This window comes from Schistocerca cancellata, chromosome 5 (assembly GCF_023864275.1).
Source record: "Schistocerca cancellata isolate TAMUIC-IGC-003103 chromosome 5, iqSchCanc2.1, whole genome shotgun sequence".
In the NCBI taxonomy this organism is placed as follows: Eukaryota; Metazoa; Arthropoda; class Insecta; order Orthoptera; family Acrididae; genus Schistocerca; species Schistocerca cancellata.
Genome location: NC_064630.1, coordinates 387,663,694 through 387,685,729, shown reverse-complemented (window position 1 = coordinate 387,685,729; position 22,036 = coordinate 387,663,694). Strand labels below are relative to the sequence as shown.

Genomic DNA, 22,036 nt, shown 5'->3' with positions numbered 1-22,036 from the left:
AGGAGGAGGAGGGGTGGAAGGTATGCTTTATTGGTGTTTCCTTTATTATCTGTCATTGGCTGAAATAGCTGTTTTCTATTGGTCTTTATATTAATCCACCCCATTGGAGGAGACGTACGAATAGCGAACAGGTGATGGCTGTGACGTCACACTGTTTACATGCTGCCCAGAAGCCGGCTGCGGCGTGCCATTGCTTTGTGTGCTCGCGACCACTACTGCGGCTCTCCGCGTGTCTGCATGGGCCGCCACGGCTCTGCCGCCGCTCCGTAGCCCTGCTATTGCAGGCAGCCAAGACCTCGGAAGCTTGTACGCGTCCTCTCTATTCATGTTGGCGGGTCTTTTGGCTATTTCTATCGCCTCTCTAATCTTTCTTTTGAAAGTGAGAGGCTGTTTCGCCAGGACACGGGCTTCTTGAAAAAATATTGGTTTCCCGCACTCGTCTTGGTGTTCCGCCACTGCTGACTTAGTGTGTTGTTTCAGGGGGATGTATCTTTCATGTTCCGAGAGCCTTGTGCTAATCGGACGTCCCGTCTCACCTATGTAGACTAATCCACACGCACAACCAATTTCATACACGCCAGCTGTGTGTAGTTGGTAACTGGTAGAACCGAGCATGTCTGATATTTAGTTTCTGCTTCGGAAAATTGGTTTGATGTCGGCTTTTCGTAGAATTTTGCCGATACGTTCGGTGACCCCTTGTACATATGGTAACACAGCAATGCTCTGTGCCTCCTTCTCCTCTTCCCTATTAGTCTTCTCCCTTGTCGACATGGTGCTGTCTGTCGTCTGCTTCCCATAGCCATTAGTTCGGAAGATGGACCTGAGACGTTCAAGTTCTGTCTTCAGATGTTCTTCGTCGCTTATCCTGTACGCTCTCTTCGTTAGCGTGTGCAGGGCGGACTTCTTCTGCGTGGGGTGATGGTGGGAGGAGGCGTGAAGGTACCTGTCCGTACTGGTTGGTTTCCTGTACACTTTGTGGCCAAGTTTACCATCAGGTTTTCGATAAACTTCCACGTCGAGAAAAGGCAGCACCCCATTCTTCTCTGTTTCCATTGTAAACTGAATTTTCCTATGCTGTTGGTTAAGGTGCTTGTGGAAGTTCTGTAACTCCTCTTCTCCGTGGGGCCAAATGACGAAAGTATAATCGACATAGCGAAGCCAAAAATTTGGACGTAATGGTGCGGACCGGAGGGTTGTTTCCTCAAATGCCTCCATAAAGATTTCTGCTGCGATAGGCGATAGGGGTGAGCCCATAGCTACACCGTCAGTTTGTTCATAAAATTGACCTCTCCACTTGAAATAGGTGGTCGTCAGACAGTGGCGCACAAGCTCACATATATCAGGTGCCACGCGTTCTTCTAGGATGTTCACAGTATCTGACACTGGGACATTCGTGAATAGGGATTTGACGTCGAAACTAACCATCAGATCTTGGTCCGTAACACGCATTTCCTTTGGGAGAGACACGAAGTGAGTGGAATCCTTAACGTAGGACTCGGTTTGATGCACTAGGTGTCGGAGCCTGGGTGCCAGTTCTTTCGCTAGGTAGTAGGTCGGCGAATTTATGCTGTTTACTATGGGCCTTAAGGGGAAGTCGGTTTTGTGTACCTTCGGTACACCATATATCCTTGGTGCCTGTGTTACTTGCGGGATGAATCTTCTGGCCTTGTCGAAGTTGATTCTAGAGTGCATGAGCAGTGCCTGCGTCGTTTTGATTACCTTGGCCGTCGGATCTCCCTGAAGTTTCTTGTAGATAGGTTCTGCGAGAATATTAGAGAGGCGATAGAAATAGCCAAAAGACCCGCCAACATGAATAGAGAGGACGGGTACAAGCTTCCGAGGTCTTGGCTGCCTGCAATAGCAGGGCTACGGAGCGGCGGCAGAGCCGTGGCGGCCCATGCAGACACGCGGAGAGCCGCAGTAGTAGTCGCGAGCACACAAAGCAATGGCACGCCGCAGCCGGCTTCTGGGCAGCATGTAAACAGTGTGACGTCACAGCCATCACCTGTTCGCTATTCGTCCGTCTCCTCCAATGGGGTGGATTAATATAAAGACCAATAGAAAACAGCTATTTCAGCTAATGACAGATAATAAAGGAAACACCAATAAAGCATACCTTTCACCCCTCCTCCTTCTCCTTTTACAGCCAATCAAGTAACGACACGGTTTTCTCGTGCAGCTATTTAAGGAACCAAGTGTGTTTCATTTAGCACTTTTCAACCATATCCGCTCCCTCTCCGCCAACAAGAACCTCTTCCTGCACACCCTTGCCACCCACCGCGTGGATGCCTTCCTCCTCAATGAAACCTTCCTCCAACCCCACCACTCCATCCACACCTCACCCTATCTCCTCCACCGCTCCGATAACCCCCTCCCAATTGCGCGTGGCGGAGTTGCCATTGGTCACCACCGCCAGATCCCCGTTCGGCTCCAACCTCTCCTTCCCGACCCCACTGAACACCTGATCCTTAGTCTCTTCTTCCCCGGCCTTACCGTTACCTGCGCCACCATCTATGTACGCCGTAACGCCCCTCTTCCCTTCGACTTCCTCTCCCACATTGACCGTACCTTCTCCTCCTACGTGATCGCCGCCGACCTCAACATCCATAGTCGTTCCGCCGCCCAGTTACGGCGGTGGCATCGGTTCCTCTCCTCCCTTCAAGGCGACCTCATCCCCATCCCCCAGCACACCCATCCCGAATCCAACTCCACTCCTGATGTTATTCTCTCCTCCCCCAACCTCCTTGGCCGCATAACGGTGGATGTCCTGGAGCCTATTGGTAGCGACCATCTCCCTGTCCTCCTCACCGTTTCAGACGGTCGTCGCCCTCGCCCAGACCCTCGTACTGACCCTCCCCCTAAGTATGTCCACGACTATTCCCGTGCCGACTGGACTGCCTACCGGGATACCCTTTCCACCCAGGTCGATAGCCACCCCTTCACCTACCACCACCCTGACGATGTCACCCATGCTGCCTCCTTTCACCAGCAGACCTTGTCTGAGGCCATGGAGGCCCATGTCCCTACTGTCGCCATCCACCCCCACCGTCCTACCTTACCCCCACAGGCCGTTCTCCTCCTCCGTGAATCCCGTCGTCTCTACCGTGTCTTCCTCCGCACGCGTGACCCGGACACACTACGACGCCACCGCCAACTCCAGCGACACATTCGTAATTTGCTCGCGGCTAAGAAACGCCGGGACTGGCGACAGACATGCACCCGTTTAAATGCTACCCTACCAATCAACTCGTCCAAGTTCTGGTCGGCCTTCCGTCGCCTTACCGGAACTAAACCCTCCCCCTATTATCCTCTTCTCCATCATTCCCTGACTCCCTTATTAAGGCCAATCACTTTGCCTCCTACCTCTCCGATGTATTTTCCATCCCCGATGATCCCCAGTTCGATTACTCCCTCTTCCCAGATATCCGCGATCGAACTGACACCTCTGTCCCTCCCCTCGCTCCTGGTTTCCAGTACTTGGACAACACTGCACACACGGAACTCAATACCCCTATCACTACACAGGATCTCATTGCTACACTCCACACAAAACGCAACACCGCTCCTGGTCACGATCGTGTCACCTACCTTCGTGAAGCTCCTGTCTCTTTCCTCTCCACCCTGGCCAGGCTCTACAATGTAGTCCTGTCCACCGGTTACTACCCCGACCTGTGGAAAACCTCCCGTATCCTCATGTTCCTTAAACCTGGCAAACCGCCGTCGGCCGTCTCCTCCTACCGTCCCATCAGCCTTACCTCGGTCTTCAGCAAGGTCCTGGAATCTATCCTCACCCGACGCATCCACCAGCATCTCCGCCAGCGCCGCCTCCTTCCCGTTACCCAGTGTGGCTTTCGGCCGTCCTTCTCTTCTGACGACCTTCTCCTTCACCTCACTCATCTCCTTTCCGAACAGCTTAATTCCCGTCGCTCCGCTATCTTCCTCTCCCTGGACCTCGAACGTGCATATGACCGCATATGGCATTCCGGTCTCCTCTTCAAGCTCCAAACCTTCGCCCTTCCCATTAACTACGTCCGTCTGATCGGCTCCTTTCTCTCCCGCCGTCCTTCCCATGTCACCATCCATAACACCGATTCCTACACCTTTTTCCCCTCTGCCGATGTGCCTCAAGGCTCCGTCCTCTCCCCCCTTCTGTACCTTTTGTACACGGCGGACATGCCGCCGCCGTCACCCCCCGTCCACCTCCTCCAGTTTGCCGATGACACCGCCTTCCTTGCCCTTGGCCCCACCCTGCAGCGCTCCCAATACCTTCTCAAATCCCATCTTGACCGGTTCACCGCTTGGTGCAACCAGTGGTTGCTCAAGGCCAATCCTTCCAAAACCCAGGCGATCATTGTAGGCAAAACCACTCCTTAATTCCGCCTCCTTGATTTCTACATCACCATCTATGACCGTCCTATCGCCCTCACTCCCACCCTTAAGTACGTCACCCTCGACCGTCGCCTCTCCTGGACTCCCCACCTCCGGACAATCCAAGCCAAGGCACGCTCCCGCCTCAGTCTCCTCAAGCTCCTCTCCGGCCATACGTGGGGTATGGACCCCTCCACCATCCTCCACACCTATAAATCCCTCATCCGCCCTATCCTTTGTTATGCCCATCTGGCTTGGATCTCCGCCTCCCCTACCTTTTATAAATCCCTCCAAATCCTCGAACGCCATGCTCTCCGCCTTGACTATCGCATCCGTCTCCCCTCCCCCACGTGGATCCTGTATGATCTCATCACCTTTCCCCACCTCCTCCTTTTCCTTGAAAGGATACAGATCCTGTACACCTCCCGTAAACTTGATCCTCCTCACCCTCTCGTCTCCCCGATCCTTTCCCACCCCCGCCCACTGCCGCGCCTATATTCGCACGTCCCACCCGGTCTCCATCTCTCCACCCTCCTTACCCTCTACCAAGGTGGCTTCCGCCAGCTCCCCCTCCCTGATGATGTCCTCGTCCCCTCCATCTACCCCTCCTATCAACTTTGACACTGCCCCCCCCCACTCCCGGTGTCCTTTCCTTTCGGCACCCTCCCTCCCTTCTCTTCTCTTCCCTTCTTTTTCCTTTTCCCCCATCCCCTCCCTCCACCCCTCTTCCCCCGGGCTTCCCCTCCCCCTTCCTCCCTCCCCCCTATCTCCCTTGCCCGTGGCATCTCTGCTCTCCCCTCTCGCTGTCCCACTCCCCTTCCTCCTCCTCCTCTCTTGGCAGGTCCCCGGACTCGCACACGCATAGTGAACATTCGCGCGCCGGAGATCATCGCCATCAGTATCTCGTGTGTGTGCTTCGTTTTGTGTTTCGTGCAGTTACGACTCCACTGTTCACATGTGCCATCGCCGTTCTCCGTGTTTAGTGCGCCGTGTCCACAAGTGTTATTGTTTTTATCGTCCAACGTGAACGGCTTCATGTTTATTGTTTTTTTTTTTTGTATCTCCATTTTTTGCCCGCCGTTTTTTGTATTGTCTGTATCACCTCTATTTCATGTTATTGTTTCCACTTAAGGCTGAAGAGCAGCGTAATGTGCTGCTGCCAGCCCGCCTGTATAGGTGATTAAAATTACAATAAAGGAAAAAGAATTTCATTTAGCAGTTTAACGTAAGGCCCTGATGAAGGCTAGCTGCAACGCTGGCCGAAACGTTGGCGCATTTTAAATTATGACGATGCGGTCTGATACCCTTAAGAATTTTATTGAAGATGACAACGGCCGCGGAAGCCTACGCTTACATTGAAGCCCTATTGATTTGTGCGAAGCTCTTGAATAAATCATCGAGTTCTTCTGAAATTGTAATTATACGTTTGTCTCTACATGCAGCTACATCACATCTGCCGATTTCCGTCCCATTCACATAATTCCTTTATGTGCATGTTTATTATTGTTATTATTATTGTGGTGTCACCGCCAGACACCACACTTGCTAGGTGGTAGCCTTTAAATCGGCCGCGGTCCGTTAGTATACGTTGGACCCGCGTGTCGCCACTATCAGTGATTGCAGACCGAGCGCCGCCACACGGCAGGTCTAGAGAGACTTCCTAGCACTCGCCCCAGTTGTACAGCCGACTTTGCTAGCGATGGTTCACTGACAAAATACGCTCTCATTTGCGGAGACGATAGTTAGCATAGCTTTCAGCTACGTCATTTGCTACGACCTGGCAAGGCGCCATTACCTGTTATTATTGATGCTGTAAAACATGTACCGTCAAGAGCGATGTTCACCATTTATGGATTAATGTTAAGTATTCCACAGCTACGTCCTTTTTTGCTAGTCTAATTTCCTTGACTTGTTCCAGACCTCACGCCAGCCTGCGTGAGCTAAAACGCGTGCCTTTCGGCTTCCTCTCATACCGAGTTGGCTCTCTCGCCAATTCACAACAATTATTATTATTATATGGGGAGCACACGATGCTCGCGTCACGGATTTACTTCACATGTAATAGACCATTACGACATGATATTGTGCAAGAAGTGAAGGCGTAATACATAAGCGATTTCGCGAAGATTACTAGAAAAGTTGTACACGTGAATGATGTACTCTTGTGTTGCGACCCTGGGCAAGTGAGGGCGGCGGTCATGTGGTTAGCATTTAAGCTGGGTGAATCGCTGGGTCGAGTCCCACACACTTTTTTGGTTCATATTTTTTCTACAATAGCCTTATGATTTCGTGAATATTATATCTTAAGGGTAAAATGATGAAAACACATGTATTTGTATGAAATTTTATTGAATTTCTAACGCTATTTTTGTCTCCTAACTGATTTTCATTATTCTAACAAATGTTATGCACCGATTTCTTCTACAGGTAAGTTAAGGAGCTTATGAAGCCTCTTCAGGCTGGTTCATATTTGATTAAAAACGAATGTGAAATTGCTTCTCGTGAACATGTTCTTAAAATATGTCCAGTCATGCATCACCAATTTTCGTCAACGATATTTACGAAAACGTTGTGTTACGCATGGTTCGCATCCAAACTGGCGAAAGAAATAAATTTTTTTCAAAATGTCAATGAGCTTCGTTTTTACTTACAAATTCTAAAGTTTCTTCGCGCACACGGTAAAACTGGAATCATTCGGTGCAGTAGATGCCGTTTTATTTGATGTCTTCCACGTCTGCATGAAAAATTTCATCCTGCAACTTGTAATGTCGAAAGCGCTACAGACGATAAACTGTACATTATCTTCATATTCTGGCATGTTATAATTCAATGTATTATGAATAAAGTTAATACACCTATTGTATCGGTGTTTGACTTCGGCTTTCTAAGCCTGTTCCTCGTCCTTGAAACCTTTTCCTGCAGATAGAAATGTCCAGATACAAAACAGTTTTCGGTATCCTACCAGATTGCAGGTGTAAGAGATTTCGGTAATCACGACAGGGATAAATATTCAGGAAAAAGTTATGTCGATAGCCGTAAATATAATGTTTGTTGTTGTATATAAACTAGCAAACAGCCAAATAACATTGTAAATTCAGTAAAAGTTCATGCAAATACACATGTCTTTCCATCATATTACCTTTCAAACAAAGCTTGTATGAAATAATATAAATAGCGTTGGAAAAAAATAAATAAAATAAGAAACGTGAATGGGACTCCATCCAGGGACCCACTGATTACGGAGCTTTTAACCTAGCCACAATACCGCCGCCATCTCGTGCTGAGGGCTCCAACACACCGGTACATCAGGGACACGTTAAACTGCTCTTGCCATTTTTCGAAATTGCGTTAGTAATAGGCCTTTTTATCTACACATTATGTTATACTAACGCACTACTAAAAGTGTACAAAGTTTGTAGTAAATCCGTAACCAGAAGGTCGTGGCGGCTCCTTTCAGAGTGTGTAAACCACAGCGCAACAGCTAACAACACAAAACTACGGAGGCTTAATTGACCGCAGAGCTCTATAGCCGTCTTCGAGAATCCGTATCTATCGACATTGTCCAGCAAGAACTCCATAAAGCCCTTAGTGATGACAACCGATGCAAAGAAGAGTAAAACATGGTGTCAGGAGCATAAATACTGGATCGCCAGTGGAAACACGTCATATGGTACGACGAGTCATCGTTCCAACATCACGCCGGGTTTACGTCTGCAGAACGCCAAAAGAGGCCTACAATCTTGATTGATTGATTCAAAAGGTTTAATAATGGAGGTGAACGTGTGGTGGTGTCGAGAGCTATATCATGCTATTCTGCTGGTCGCAACATTACTCTCAAAGACCGTGTGACAGTCAACATGTGAGAATTTTAGGTGATCAGGTGCACCCCATGATCCAAATGCTGTTCCCCAAAAATGAAGCCAGATTTGAGGACGATAATGCACTCATTCATACAGCCACGACAGTACAATCTAGGTATGAGGAGAATGCAACTGAACTTCTGTCTTCCCTGGCCAGCACAGTCCCCGGACTTGAACATCATCGGGGCCCTGTGGGCGGTATTGGAGCGCAGACTCCGGAGCAGATTGGCGCCTCCCTCGTCACTACATGAGTTAGAAGAGGTTCTGATCGACGAGTGACATAACATTCCACTGGAGCCTATACAGTCATTATATGCCAGTATTCCAAGAAGTGTCGCAGCTGTATTACGGGCAAATGGTGTCCAACCCCTTATTAATAAAGGATTCCCAAGTAAGTACCGGTGGTCACATTATTTTGCCTATACCCTGTAGGTGTCGATGTGTCCGCCTCCGGTAGCTGAGCGGTCAGCGCGACAGACTGTCAATCCTAAGGGCCCGTGTGTTGTGTTGTCCTAATCATCATCATTTCACCCCACTTGCACCAGGCGAGAGGTGTATCAGACGGGAGGCCCTCGGCACACGACATTATTATTATTATTATTATTATTACAGGTGTCGACGTAGAGAGAGCGCAGAGCAGGAGCGTGTACTGACCGGTTGTGAGGTTGATCTTCATGCCGGCCTCGACGTGCTTGCGGATGTTGACGAGCGTCGTCTCGTAGACCTCGGCGGCGCGGGCGACGCTGCGCGCCGTGGCGTCCGGGAAGCGCAGCAGGCGGAACAGCTCGTGCGGCGGCGCCGACTTGCCCGGCGTCGGCGTCAGCAGGCGAGTCAGCGTGTCGTTGACGGCGCGGTCCACCGCCGCCGACGCCTCGCGGAACGCCACGCGTACGAAGCGGTCGCCGGGGCCGATCGAGCCTGCGGCAGTCGTCTCACTCTATAAACACCGTCACAGCGCAGCTCCCTCTGTTGTTTCGTTTTTGTTTACTTGTTTATCTGGTTCCGTCAGCTACAGCTACAGGGTGGTTACAATGTAAGTGCAGGTACTCTGAGAGGTCCAGTGTGGGCTGTATACATCCTATGGCAGCTAAACCTGCTGCACGTGCTTATGTGTTAATGCGGAACCGATTTACGCCGGAAAGAAATTAGTTCCAATTTTAGTTCTCAGTTGCATATCTGGCGCTATACGGCATCCTGTCTACTTCTCATATTGAACAAATTGTATAAGGGACAATTAATAGCAAAATAAACATTATGCCTTTCTCACTTCCTTGACATTTTCTGCCTATCTTCTTCGTTGATTCATTATGGACCGTGGGAAAACGGCTGGCATAAAGTTCTTGTTGCAATATTTTAAAAACAGCCGTATGATTTGTACAAATTTATTTTATTTTATGAACTTCTATGTGCTACCAGTTTCGGCATTACATTGATGCCATCTTCAGGCCCCACACGTCACAGTCATAAAATCGCTATACACGGAAGGAGCCATATAACTGGATCCTTGAATCAAAACCACCAAGAGCTGTTGCATGACGTTTTGATTCACGAATCCAGTTATATGGCTCCATCCGTGTATAGCGATTTTACGACTATGACCTGTGGGGCCTGAAGATGGCATCAATGTAATGCCGAAACTGGTACCACACAGAAGTTCATAAAATAAAATTAATTTGTACAATACATGCGGCTGTTGGTAGATTATTGCATCAAGATTTTCTGCCTATGTCCCGTTCCTAATCCATTATAAAGGTTGAAAATTATTGAACTATATGAAAACAGAATGAAAATACCTTTTACTGTCATGAAATGTAACCTCGTCTTTGTGAATATTCTCTTCAACAAGGCTTAATTTTTGGTTACACTTCCTTAGTTCGCTTTCAAGCACTGCTGCAAATATTGAGACATATAAATACTTGACGGACGCATATTATACAGTGAGTTTTGATAGCAAATGTCGAAATATTGAGGACAGTCTCCTCTTGGAATAATACACCATGTGCCAATAAAATGATTCAAATGGCTCTGAGCACTATGGGACTCAACATCTGAGGTCATCAGTCCCCTAGACTTAGAACTACTTAAAGCTAAGGACATCACACACATCCATGCCCGAGGCAGGATTCGAACCTGCGACCGTATCAGCAGCGCGGTTCCGGACTGGAGCGCCTAGAACCGCTCGGCCACCGCGGCCGGCCGTGCCAATAAAAATGAGACGTCCACGTGGTGACAATTCCGAATCTAGATACTCTACTGTAGTTAACAAATGCCTCTTGATCACATTCAAGTACTTGGACGTTCTATTAAAAAGTGTCGGACCTCTCCAGCAATCGTGTTAGCAGCTTGGTAAATACAGGGTGACAATTATTGAAGAATATGATAAAAGAGATAGATTAGTTACAAACTACGGGGTGCACACGCTTTATTACACATGTAAACGTCATTACAGATATATGAATTTACGAAGTACGTAGGGTACGGCATGTTCGTTATGCCTGCCATCATTGGCAATGATGTGGCGCAGATGAATACCGAAATGCTGCATAACTCGCTGAAGTGTCGGGACATATATGGTGACAGTGACCACCTGAACGGCTGTTTTCAGCTCAGAAATGGTTTTGGAGTTATTGCTGTACACCTTGTCCTTAATATAGTCCCACAAAAAGGAGTGAGATGTGTTCAGATCGGAAGAATATGGCGTCCAATCGAGGCCCACGCCAGTACCGTCTAAGTACCTGAGTGCCAGAATGGGGTCCCTAAAGTGCTCCGCTAGGACTTCAAACACTCTCTTGCTTCGATGGGGTCGAGGTCCGACTTGCATGAACCATATCTTGTTGCTATCAGTGACACTTTGGATAATGGGGATGAAATCATCTTCCAAAATCTTCAGGTACCGTTCGGTAGTCACTGTGCCCTCAACGAATATCGCACCGATTATTCCGTGTTTGGACATTGCACACCACACATTCACCCGTTGAGGGTGAAGAGATTTCTCGAACGCGGAATGTGGATTTTCAGTCCCCAAAATGCTCGAATTTTGCTTACTGACGAACCCATCCAAATGAAAGTGGGCTTCCCCGCTAAATCAAATCATATAGCTCGTACTAATTCCCATCATTCCCAGCGGTCAACCGTGCAGTTTGAACGTCCAAACATAAACCGCTCAGAAGTTATGATCATTTTATTTCATATAGTTCAATAATTGTGACCCTGTATATGGAAACATTTCTGTACATCTTTCTTTCATTCACAGAGCCTTGTGGCCAAAATTGAAACTAACTTTTTTCCAGCGTAAATTGGTTCTACATTCATGCATTAGAATATCTACCAAATTTCATTGCTGTACCATAATTGCAGCACACATTGGAACTCTGTGAACAGCTGTACTTTAATTATACCCACCCGGTACTCGACCATAGAACAAATCAGTACATAGTTTATAGGGTGCTGGTTAGGAAATTTATACACAAAATAATTCTGAGAATTAGTAAAACATGGAAAAAAATTATGACAGAGTAACATACACAATCGTGCATCGCTTACAGAATGCCGGTTAGTAAATTTATAAACAAAAGAAACTAGACAATTAATAAAATATGGGAAAAAGTTGTGAGAGGGTAACACAAATAACGTGTGTCGATTTCTGAATTTGTAAAGAAAAGAGTGGTATCTTCCTGCCCTGATACGTTACTGTATATGTATATAAAAACTCCGCAAGTTTCGACGTCGTGAAGCTGCATATGGGGGCTACGTTAGGTAAACTGCGAGAGTAATTCAGCATTCGGTGGTTCGCTGACTGTTGGAATAAAAGCCTCCTCATTTCCTGTCTGCTAAATATGTCTCATTGGGTTCACTGAAATTCTCCTCCGCACTTCTCGGCTTCAAACTTTTCCTTTTCAACAGTGCAAGTGCGGTCACTGAGATCGGTTTTATTGTGACTACAACAAAGTTCAAAACATTTGGTTAAGGAAAACGAATGGCGCCCTAATTATTTGTCCAGTTGTGTGAAATAACACTTATATCCGGAGATATGGTAAAATCTACGCCCCATGAGAGGCAGGGAAAGCCCGTAAGTCAATGTTACGATAGCGATGTCTAATCACAATACAGAACACTGCAGCTATTAATGTCTAATACAACTGTACTTTCTTGAGAGTCAATATTGCTTCAAACAATGACTGAGGCACTTTCAACTCCAAAACTGTAACTGATTCCTTCGATAACGAGTAACGTGTTGAAGTCACCGCGTTCTGAGACAGCCTGTTTAATGATCATGAACACTTCACACTGAAAATTTCTTAATTTCTGCTAGAAACTCCTGTACAGAAAAGACGGTATGCGCCAAAAGGAAATTTACCACTTTGATTTGAAGATTTGTCGTCAATGATTCATTTTTGATCGCTTTGTTGAAAACGAAACCTCATAAATTGATCATACCCTACTGTACAATGCTTAAGGAAATGTTACATGAATGCAAATAGCTTTTCCATTTAATGTTCACTGAATAAACAATGCAGTTTCATTTGAATGAATCAACATTGTCAACAGCAATCCATGTCGACGTTACTTCCGCCATCACGTGGAAGAAAGGAGAGGGAGGGTCGCGACGATTTCTGTACATCTCCTCCATAGAAAAATAATGCAGAGAATATTTCTTGCTACTAGGTCGCAAAATCTTAAATGAATCCTGTTGCAGCTGTATTGTCACTTGTAATCTACACTTTCTGAATGACGTGTAGAAAAAAAGTGTGACACAAGTGACATAACAGTTTAAGAAGTTATATTTGTAATAAGTCATTCCATCCTATCTTGTCAAAATTTCCATGTGTCAGTAAGTTATTTTTCACATTCTCGTCTCTGTCTTCTATTCTGTATTTCCCATCTACTTCCTCCTAATGACGTATTCATTGAGCACATTGGCCACTATCATACCCTGTTTCCTCATTATAGTTTTCTACACACTTCCCTCCTCCTCCTACTCTTACTAGCATCTCTTCATTTCGTAGTATCTTTTTCAACGTCAGTTACATGTTTCGTTTGTACTACGACGCTTATAGTTGTCCAATTTTATCTTCTCTTAAGTTGCCATTAGTACATATTTTTGATAATGGTACATAGCAAGCCGTTAAAGAGGTCGGCGACCATGATGCAGCGCAGACGAAATATGTGAGTTGAACTTTATTTATTCATACAAATTATTTGTTTCAGTAGATTGCTATCGTCAGATCAAAGCACAGGTGAAAAATGAATACAGTTCATCCGTATCATATGAAAAGCAGTACTTGAACGCACTATGCTGCATATACATGTCTCTGCAGTTATATACACTGATCATCCAGAACATTATGACCATCGATCTACTATTGACACAAACCCTCCCAGGCGGTAGCAGCGTCACCTGGCGAGGAATGACTGCTGGTCAGACACACGCACAATGCTTGTAGTGCCAGTGGGTGTGCTGTCCGTGTGTAGAACAGGCGAGGTGCAGGATCTGTTTGAGTTTGAACGAGGGCAGATTGAAGTGGCCCGAAGTTTCGGCACGAGGATTTCGGAAACAGCACAACTTGTCGTGTGTTCGAGGAGTGATGTGGTAAGTGTCTTGAACACTCGATGAAACCAAAGTGAAACCACGTCCAGACGTCGTAGGGTTGGGATAGTCACCCATCATTACAGATGGACGTCGTAGACTGGGCAGACTGGTAAAACAGGACTGTGGCGCAACTAACATCAGACTTTAATGCTGGGCAAAGTACAAGTGTGTCTGAAAACACACTGCACCGAACACTCCTAACGATGGTCCTCCGCAGCCAACGATCCACTCATGTGCCAACGTTAATAGCAAGACATTGGCAGCTACGACTGAAAGGGACACACTACTATTGATGCTGAACGTTGGATTTGGGCGGTCTAATGAATCCCGATACCTTCTTCGTCATGCCGATGGTAGGGCGCGAATCCGTTGTCCTCCAGAGGAACAGCTCCTTGACACCTGAGCTACGGGACGGAGACAAGCTGGCTGCGGCTCCATTATGCTCACGTGGCCATCAATGGGTCCAGTGGAGCTTTTACAAGGCACCGTGACGGCCAGGGAGTTTGGTACACCGGTTACAGAACGTGTACACCTCTTCATGACGATCACTCTCCCCGACGGCAGAGGCATTTTTCAACAACATAAGGCGCCCTGTCACGAGGTCAGGAAAGTGATGGAGTGGTTTTAACAACACAGCGGCTAGTTCCAATTGATGTCCTGGCCGCTCAGCTCGCCAGATCTGAACCTGATCGAACACTTCAGGGATGTGACGGATCGTGACATCTCAGCTCATCGCCCCCCGTCCCCGGAATTTACAGAAATTAGGTGACTTTTGTGTACAGATGTGATGTCCTTCCAGCAACCTAGCAAGGCCTCATTGCTTCGCTGCCAAGATGATTCGCCGCGTTTATTCGAGCCATGAGTTGAAATACCAACTACTAGGCAGTTGGTCATAATGGTCTGGCTGCTCAGTGTATATTTTACGTTTAAGTAACATTTGGCCTTATAAATTGCATTGAATTTTTTCCCTTACGTTTTAAATGGTTGATGTGGGTCTGCGAAACGTGTAATCTATGCGAATAAATACACTGTAACGCAGACAGTTAATTTGGTATTACTTCTGTATCGTTTTCACTTCCATGCACTGCTGTCCTCCAGAAGTATGCTTCTCCTTGCTGAATTTCAAAACATTTCGCATTGACGGGTGACCTTTATTGGAGGCACCGAGCTACGACTGATTATTGCTCTTTCTCCTGTCAATCAGCATAATATTGCATCGTAAATCATAGCGTAATTTCCATTCTTATACAACTGTGTCTTCCTACTTTTGATGTTTACTGAATGACCAATTTTCTTAACAACAATGTATGTCAGTTGCGTGTTGGTGGTTTTTATATTTAATGCAGTAGGGAGCTCATTCATTCATCACTTTTTTCTAAGATCTCTAACTTTTGGGCAGAAAAACGACGTCGTGTGAGAAAAATGGCATATTTTTTGCTTTTATAATACGTTCTTTCACTCCTTTTTAGCATCGAAAGTTAAACAATTGTGGTCATTGTCTCTCAGTTCCATTTTACTTATGATAATCGAGTTTGGCTAAATGCTTGATGGAGTTCAGCTGTCATGAACAAAAAATGCTTTTCTCCGTTCGTATCACTGAACTAGTTACCTTCTACTAGTTGTTGCGCCTAGTGGTAGTAATATTTCTTGAATCCGTTACGAATATAGTGCCCTCAAAACCGCTAAAGGGAGTCTGGAGTTCCTTGATTGCCCCCTCAGTTAATTTTTTGTTCAGAAACGGGGTGGAGGAGCGACGGCAAGAGTGGAACGGCGTATATGGGGCCAAGATGCTGCGTCCATTGCTCAATGATCGTGCAGGGGTTGGAAAAAAAATATGAAAACATCGCGAGAAATACGCCCTTTAACATAAATATAGATGCTTGCGCAGCCTTCAGGTGGTGCTGTTGTGTGTTACTATGAATGGCACTTGTGACATGTTCTCAGTATGTTTCAAGTGTCAGTAGCAATCAAACCAGTGTTCTGCATAGTTGTAAGTGCATTATTTTGGAGCTAATTGAATTCGAACGGGGCAAATTGTTGATGCTAGTACGGTTGGAGCTTCCGTAACCTAGGTAGCCAAAGTTCTGTCTGTTTCAGGAAGCACCGTAATCAAATATTTTTACCACGCGCAGGTCAAGCGGGGAAAGATCATGCGTTAAGCCACTAAGCGGACGAAAGTGTGTGCTGAGTAATTACGACAGACGGTCATTGTGACAAAAAGTAAGAGGACGGCAGCTGCAAAAGGCACTGAAGAAGTGAATGTCGCACTCGCGAACCCTGTCAGCACCAAAACAACACGATCGGAGTTCATAAGCAGGGAAGTGCAGGCAAGCTGGAATTCCAAAACTGATCAACAGTGCTGCAAAGGCACATAACAGGGAAATATGGTGCCGAAGCTATGAATCTTCCTATAGAGGCATGGAAGGAGGTTGTTTGGTCGGACGAGTCTTGTTTCAGATTGTTTCTAACTTCTGGCCGATATTTTGTCTGGCGTACGCTGACCCAAGCGTACGTTGAAGACTTCTTACTACGCATAGCGATACATGGCGGGGGTTCGGTGATGATTTGGACAGCCATATCGTGGTATTCCATGGGCCCCATTGTAACTCTGCAAAATCGCAGTACTGCTAAGGATTATGTGACCATCTAGACTGATCTAGTGCATGCCTTAGTACAATGTTTGCTTCGCAGTGAGGATGCTGTTTCCCAAGCCGGCAGGACTCCTGTTCACGTAGATTGCATCGTAGAGGATTGGGTTTGTCGGCACGAGGATGACTTACGCATCTCCGTTACGCAACTCCATCATCATTACAACCACTTGCCACTATTTTCTATGAAGAATGGAATAAGGTTCCACTGAAAACCGTAGAGGACCTATGTTTATCCATTCCGGGACTCCCTCCCATTTGCTGGCGTCCGCCTCTAGATTACGTTGCCCTGCACTGCGGGCGCAGTTCAGTACCCTTCCGGCTGTAAGAAGAAGTTGAGGAACTTTCATCTGTAACAGGCACAACATTTTCTTCTTCTTCTTTGCTTTCCTTCATATCACCTAACAGCATAAGTATCTTACATTTGCAGTTATCACAATTTAGAATGTCAAAGTGGCGCTCATAATAAGAAATGAATAATCAAGAACACCTTACTTTGTAATCTCCATATGCAATAAGCGTCAAGTGTGGAGGTTTTACGTAGCTTAGATAATAAATGGATAACTATATGAGAGATTCTGACCATCTAGTGCGTCAGTGGCCAGTCAGCTTACTTTAGGAGTAAGACGGCAGTGCGGGCTTACCCTTGATGCTGAGTCGGCCGTGCGCCTCGATGTGGCCGTGAAGGTTGTCGGCCCTGCACTGGTAGACCCCCGCGTCACTCTGGGACAGGTTGTGGACGTACAGGCTGCCGAACGGTGACACCCTGACAACACACACAAATCCAGCGTCACCATAGCACCCCACTGTTCATTCAGCTAGCTCTTGCCGTCTGTATTCATTCTTGGCAGATGAATTTAAATGTCTGGCAGTGACGGCCGTCAAAAAACTGTTTTCAGCTTTACACCGTCAGTATAGGACTAATACTAATTCTTATAAGAAATTCACTACATTGCGAGAGCTAGATTTTATCTATGAAAAGTGGTATTTTCGAGCAAATGTTCATTCTTAAACTTCCGTCTTTTAATAACATGATGTAAATGTTATCAACAAAAATCCTGTGGTTCATTTGTTCACTTATTGCATCTACGCTAACATAACAACACAATATAAGGTACAGCTTGCGCAAAATAACGTGTGACCAGCGCCGAAATACATTCTCGTCTTGGGCACCAGGCGAGTCCATCCTGTAGCCCCAAAGGGGCGGCCGCCTCAGCTGCCTTCTCCTGGCTGGCCTGCACACTTCGAGCATTCTCGCTGCTACGGTGTCTCTTCGCTATACAACACGGCACCACCGTCTTTGCGCAGCTTAGGTCCTGTCTTCAGAACTTCAGAGAATGAATTACAGTCGACATTGTCAAGAGCTTTCTCTAAATCTAGAAATACTGTAAACAAAGGTTCGCTTTTCTTTAGCCTATCTTCTAAGATATGCTGGGTTCGTATTGTCTCACGTGTTCCTACAGTTCTCTGAAACACAAACTGATCTTCACTGAGGTTGGCTTCTACCAGTCTTTCCATTCTTCTTTAAAAGGTGCATATCAGTATTTCGCAACCCACAGCTCATTAAAAACTCAAAAATCTGTTAATACCGTACAAAGTATGCAAGCTGTTTAGAAACTCGATCTCCAACCTGATGAATATTTCGTTAAACTATCAGGCGTCAAAATTGCATACAATGCGAGTACGGAGTATCCAGGAGGTCATCTATTCAAAAAAATGGTTCAAATGGCTCTGAGCACTATGGGACTTAACATCTGAGGTCGTCAGTCCCTTACAACTTAGAACTACTTAAACCTAATTAACCTAAAGACATCACACACATCCATGCCCGAGGAAGGATTCGAACCTGCGACCGTAACGGTCGCGTGGTTCCAGACTGTAGCGCCTAGAACCTATCGGTCACAACGACCGGCTCATTTATTCATTCACAATAAAGCAATGTTAAATGTGTTTTGTTGTAATCAGTGTGACATGAAGTGTTCAAAATAAGCACCATAAACTTCAGCACAGTGACTGTTCCGACGTAGGGTGGTGGCTCGTGTTCGATGGGAAACGTGTGGCATGTTCTGTACGCTTGTGACCGCTGAAAAAATTCTTGAAACTAATTCCTTCTCTGAGCTACAGTGGTAGAATACACTTAGATTTTCATGTAGCCTCAGAGAAAGATATGTAATGGGGTGAAGTCCGTGGGTCTTCCAGGCTGACGTACATGTCCACCCCAGCCGGGACATCGATTGTTAATTGCTGAACGCAGTGTTTCTGTAAGGTTCGCCGGGACAGCATCACGCTGGAACCACATCCTCTCTCTGATACGTAAGGGAATCTCCTCCAATCACGTCAGCAGATGATCTTGTAGGAACTTCTCTACACTGACCCAACCATGAAGTCGCCCATGATTCCATACCATAAGTTTACTGTTAATTATTTCTGATGTTCAAATGTGTCTGATTCCTAAGGGGCCAAACTGCTGAGGTCATCGGTCGCTAGGCTTACACACAAATTAAACTAACTTAAAGTAACATATGCTAAGAACAATACACACACACACACACACACACACACACACACACACACACACACACACACACACACAGATCATACCCGAGGGAGGTCTCGAACCTCCGGCGGGAGGGGCCGCACAATAAGTGACATGCACGCCTCTAACCACGCGGCCACTCCGCGCGGCTCTTATGTCCTCATACAACTGGCGTAAGTTGGTTTCCATCCGCCTGTACATGTGTCCTATGGAAATTGCACAAGTCTTCCCCAGTAATGCGAGTCTCATGCGTAAACAGACCAAAGTCTGGAAACTGATGGTCTTCGTCAGCCTGTCAGCGTTCAAATTCAAGCCTAGGTAGTTAACAGTGCGGCCCCATGGCCTGTACTACGTTAAGACCTAAAGGATGAAGCAGCTGTTGGCACAAAATATTACATACCAAACTGTAATGAACAAATAAGTCAGTGGCAATTTTCTCCTGTATTTGGCTAGGCATGTTCTCGTAACGTAACGAAGAACACGGCTTCGAAAGCGATAGGCATTGTCGGCCCGTACATGGTTTTCCAAGTTGGAAACTATCATAATATTAATAATAATAAGGAAAAAAATTCTACGCATTTCAAGAATGTGTAAATCAGTCACTGCAGTTAAAACAGTAGCACCAGGTAACAGTGCAGGCTAATTGTAGGGACATTAAATAATTATAGAGACAAATGATGTAGAAATGAAACGGTTTGTAGGAATACTTTTGTACTTTCAAGACTTTATTTTGGCGTCTCGAGGATGAATGGGTTCAAATGGCCCTGAGCACTATGGGACTTAACATGTATGGTCATCAGTCCCCTAGAACTTAGAACTACTTAAACCTAACTAACCTAAGGACAGCAGATAACACCCAGCCATCACGAGGCAGAGAAAATCCCTGACCCCGCCGGGAATCGAACCCGGGAACCCGGGCGTGGGAAGCGAGAACGCTACCGCACGACCACCTCGAGGATGAGCTGAGAACAGCCTACACATAAAAATATCTTGTTTTTTAACCTCAGTCTTGCATTAACGATTACAAACATCCTTATGAAGTTTCCACATTAGCTGAACAACGTTCAGTGACCCGGTTTTTTATTTCCGAAGGTGGAAAGCGGCTTAAATCTATTGTCGATGATTTTACGGTGTGGTGAAGATTGTATGAAGCGCAGAAATTTTTATAAGTGGATAGTTCATACGATGCCCAAGACATCGTCTTCTGCGATTGTAAGATCAGCATACAATACACAATGCCTACTACCCAGATATTCAATGAAAGAAAAACGCCGGGGATCTCAAACAAAAGGCGTGTTACTGCTACAAGCTAATGCTCGCCCTGAAGGCCACCTGACCCAGAAAACCATTGAAAAATGGATTGGATTCTTCTACCTCATCCTCCCTAAAGCCCAGATTTGGCTCACTCGTATATTCCTTTCTTTGGTCCACTGAAAGCGACAGAGCGTGGAAAAAAAGTTCAGCAACAAAAAAGTGGTCAATGAATTTGTGGGATAGTGGCTCAAACAACAAGACAAAGGTATAACTATAAAAACGTAACTATTCGTTCGTGATACTGATAGGTATTATTCTGTTAAGCAGTAAGAGTCTCATTTTCTAAAAATACGCAGTTTTTTTCCAAAATCAGTTTGTCTCTTTAATTATTGAATGTCTCTTATATTTCGTTAACTACAGATTGCGAATAAGTAACACAACTATCGTCGCTACCGTAAATTGGTTCTCTATTCTCGCAGCTGCGTAATTCACGACTTACAATAAGATGCCACATTGTATGCTATCGTATTTCAGCTCAGGCACGGGACTGCAAGTCCCACCGCCGCACCTTCACCTGCCCATGTTAAGCAAAAATTTCTGCCTGACTCATGCAGTACTATAACCGTCAGAGGGTGGTACGGAACTACAAGTCCCACCGCCACACCTCCAAAGTGAATTGCAGTGACGCAGTCACTGCCCTGTGGAAATTTACTGCCTCACCAACACAGTTAGACCGCAATAGACTGGTGATGCTGTATTGTAACATATCACCCCGGACTACAAGTCCATTAAAACAAAAAAAACAAAAAAACTATCGTATTTCTAAAAGTCAAAATACTCTCTGCGTTATCGCGGGGTGGCCCACTGGTTCAACGAAGATGTATTTGTTGAAATTACGTTACGTAGCGAGGTTAATGTGTATTGTGGTAGAACGGAGTGTCTCTTCTAACCTGAAGAGATAGAGAAGAAACTGACATTTTATTTTCACATGGTTACGAAACGTTTTAAACCATCATACAGTGCAGACGAAAGCTTCACATCCTGCACAACAGTAACAGATCTCTTTCCGAAGGCCTTTTTTGAAGAATGCAGCAAACCCCTGTGTTAGTCTTTTCTTTGTTTCCCAGGAAAAAAAATAGGAATATGTCTTGCTGCAAGTGGAATCGATTTTCGAGTTCCAGGTCGGCGTACAGTTGATGTCTCTTGTGAAGAAGATACGCCAACTAGTCCCTGAGATTAATCACAAATTACAATCTGCTTTTTTCGCCACCATGTATTTCGTACAGAAAGTACGTATTGAAGTTCGCAACTACCAATCCTGATAATATTTCTTCGTGTGCTCCTGATCATTAGGTATCTTTGCAACTGGTAATCGCTCGTATTCACGCTTCCCATAATTTTGTTGTAATTCATGGGAACCCGGAGCTTGAATTTACTTCTGGAAACGTATCGCCACGGAACGTGTGGACCATCACGACAGCTGTCTCGTCCTTCCAATTCGTCAGCGTCTGTTTGCTTCTTTACTTCTTTATGTATTTGGCATTCCCAGATTTTTCATGAAATTAGAGAACTTGAACCTGTTTTACCATGAAGTGCTGGCAACCGTCGATGTTACTACCCGTTAGTTTGTCAAGCAAGTCTGCACAAGGGTGCCAGTTGTCGAAAGAAGAAATATTGGGCTTTAACGTCTCGTTGACATCGAGTACAATTTCGAATTGTTTCATGGATGGAGACGAAGTCGGTAGGGGCCTTTCAAAGGAAACATCCCCGGCATTGGCCT

General features: G+C 45.9%; 1 protein-coding gene across 1 annotated transcript in view; it reads right to left on the bottom strand.

Moving 5' to 3' along the window:
• The window catches only part of LOC126189038 (peroxidasin), a 245,209-nt gene that overhangs the window by 101,593 nt on the left and 121,580 nt on the right, over positions 1-22,036 (bottom strand). The window contains exons 10-11 of the mRNA XM_049930888.1: positions 17,111-17,232; positions 8,883-9,146 (exon numbers count right to left, since the gene is read on the bottom strand). Of these exons, the coding sequence (XP_049786845.1) occupies positions 8,883-9,146; positions 17,111-17,232 (386 nt within the window). The remainder of the gene's footprint in view (positions 1-8,882; positions 9,147-17,110; positions 17,233-22,036) is intronic.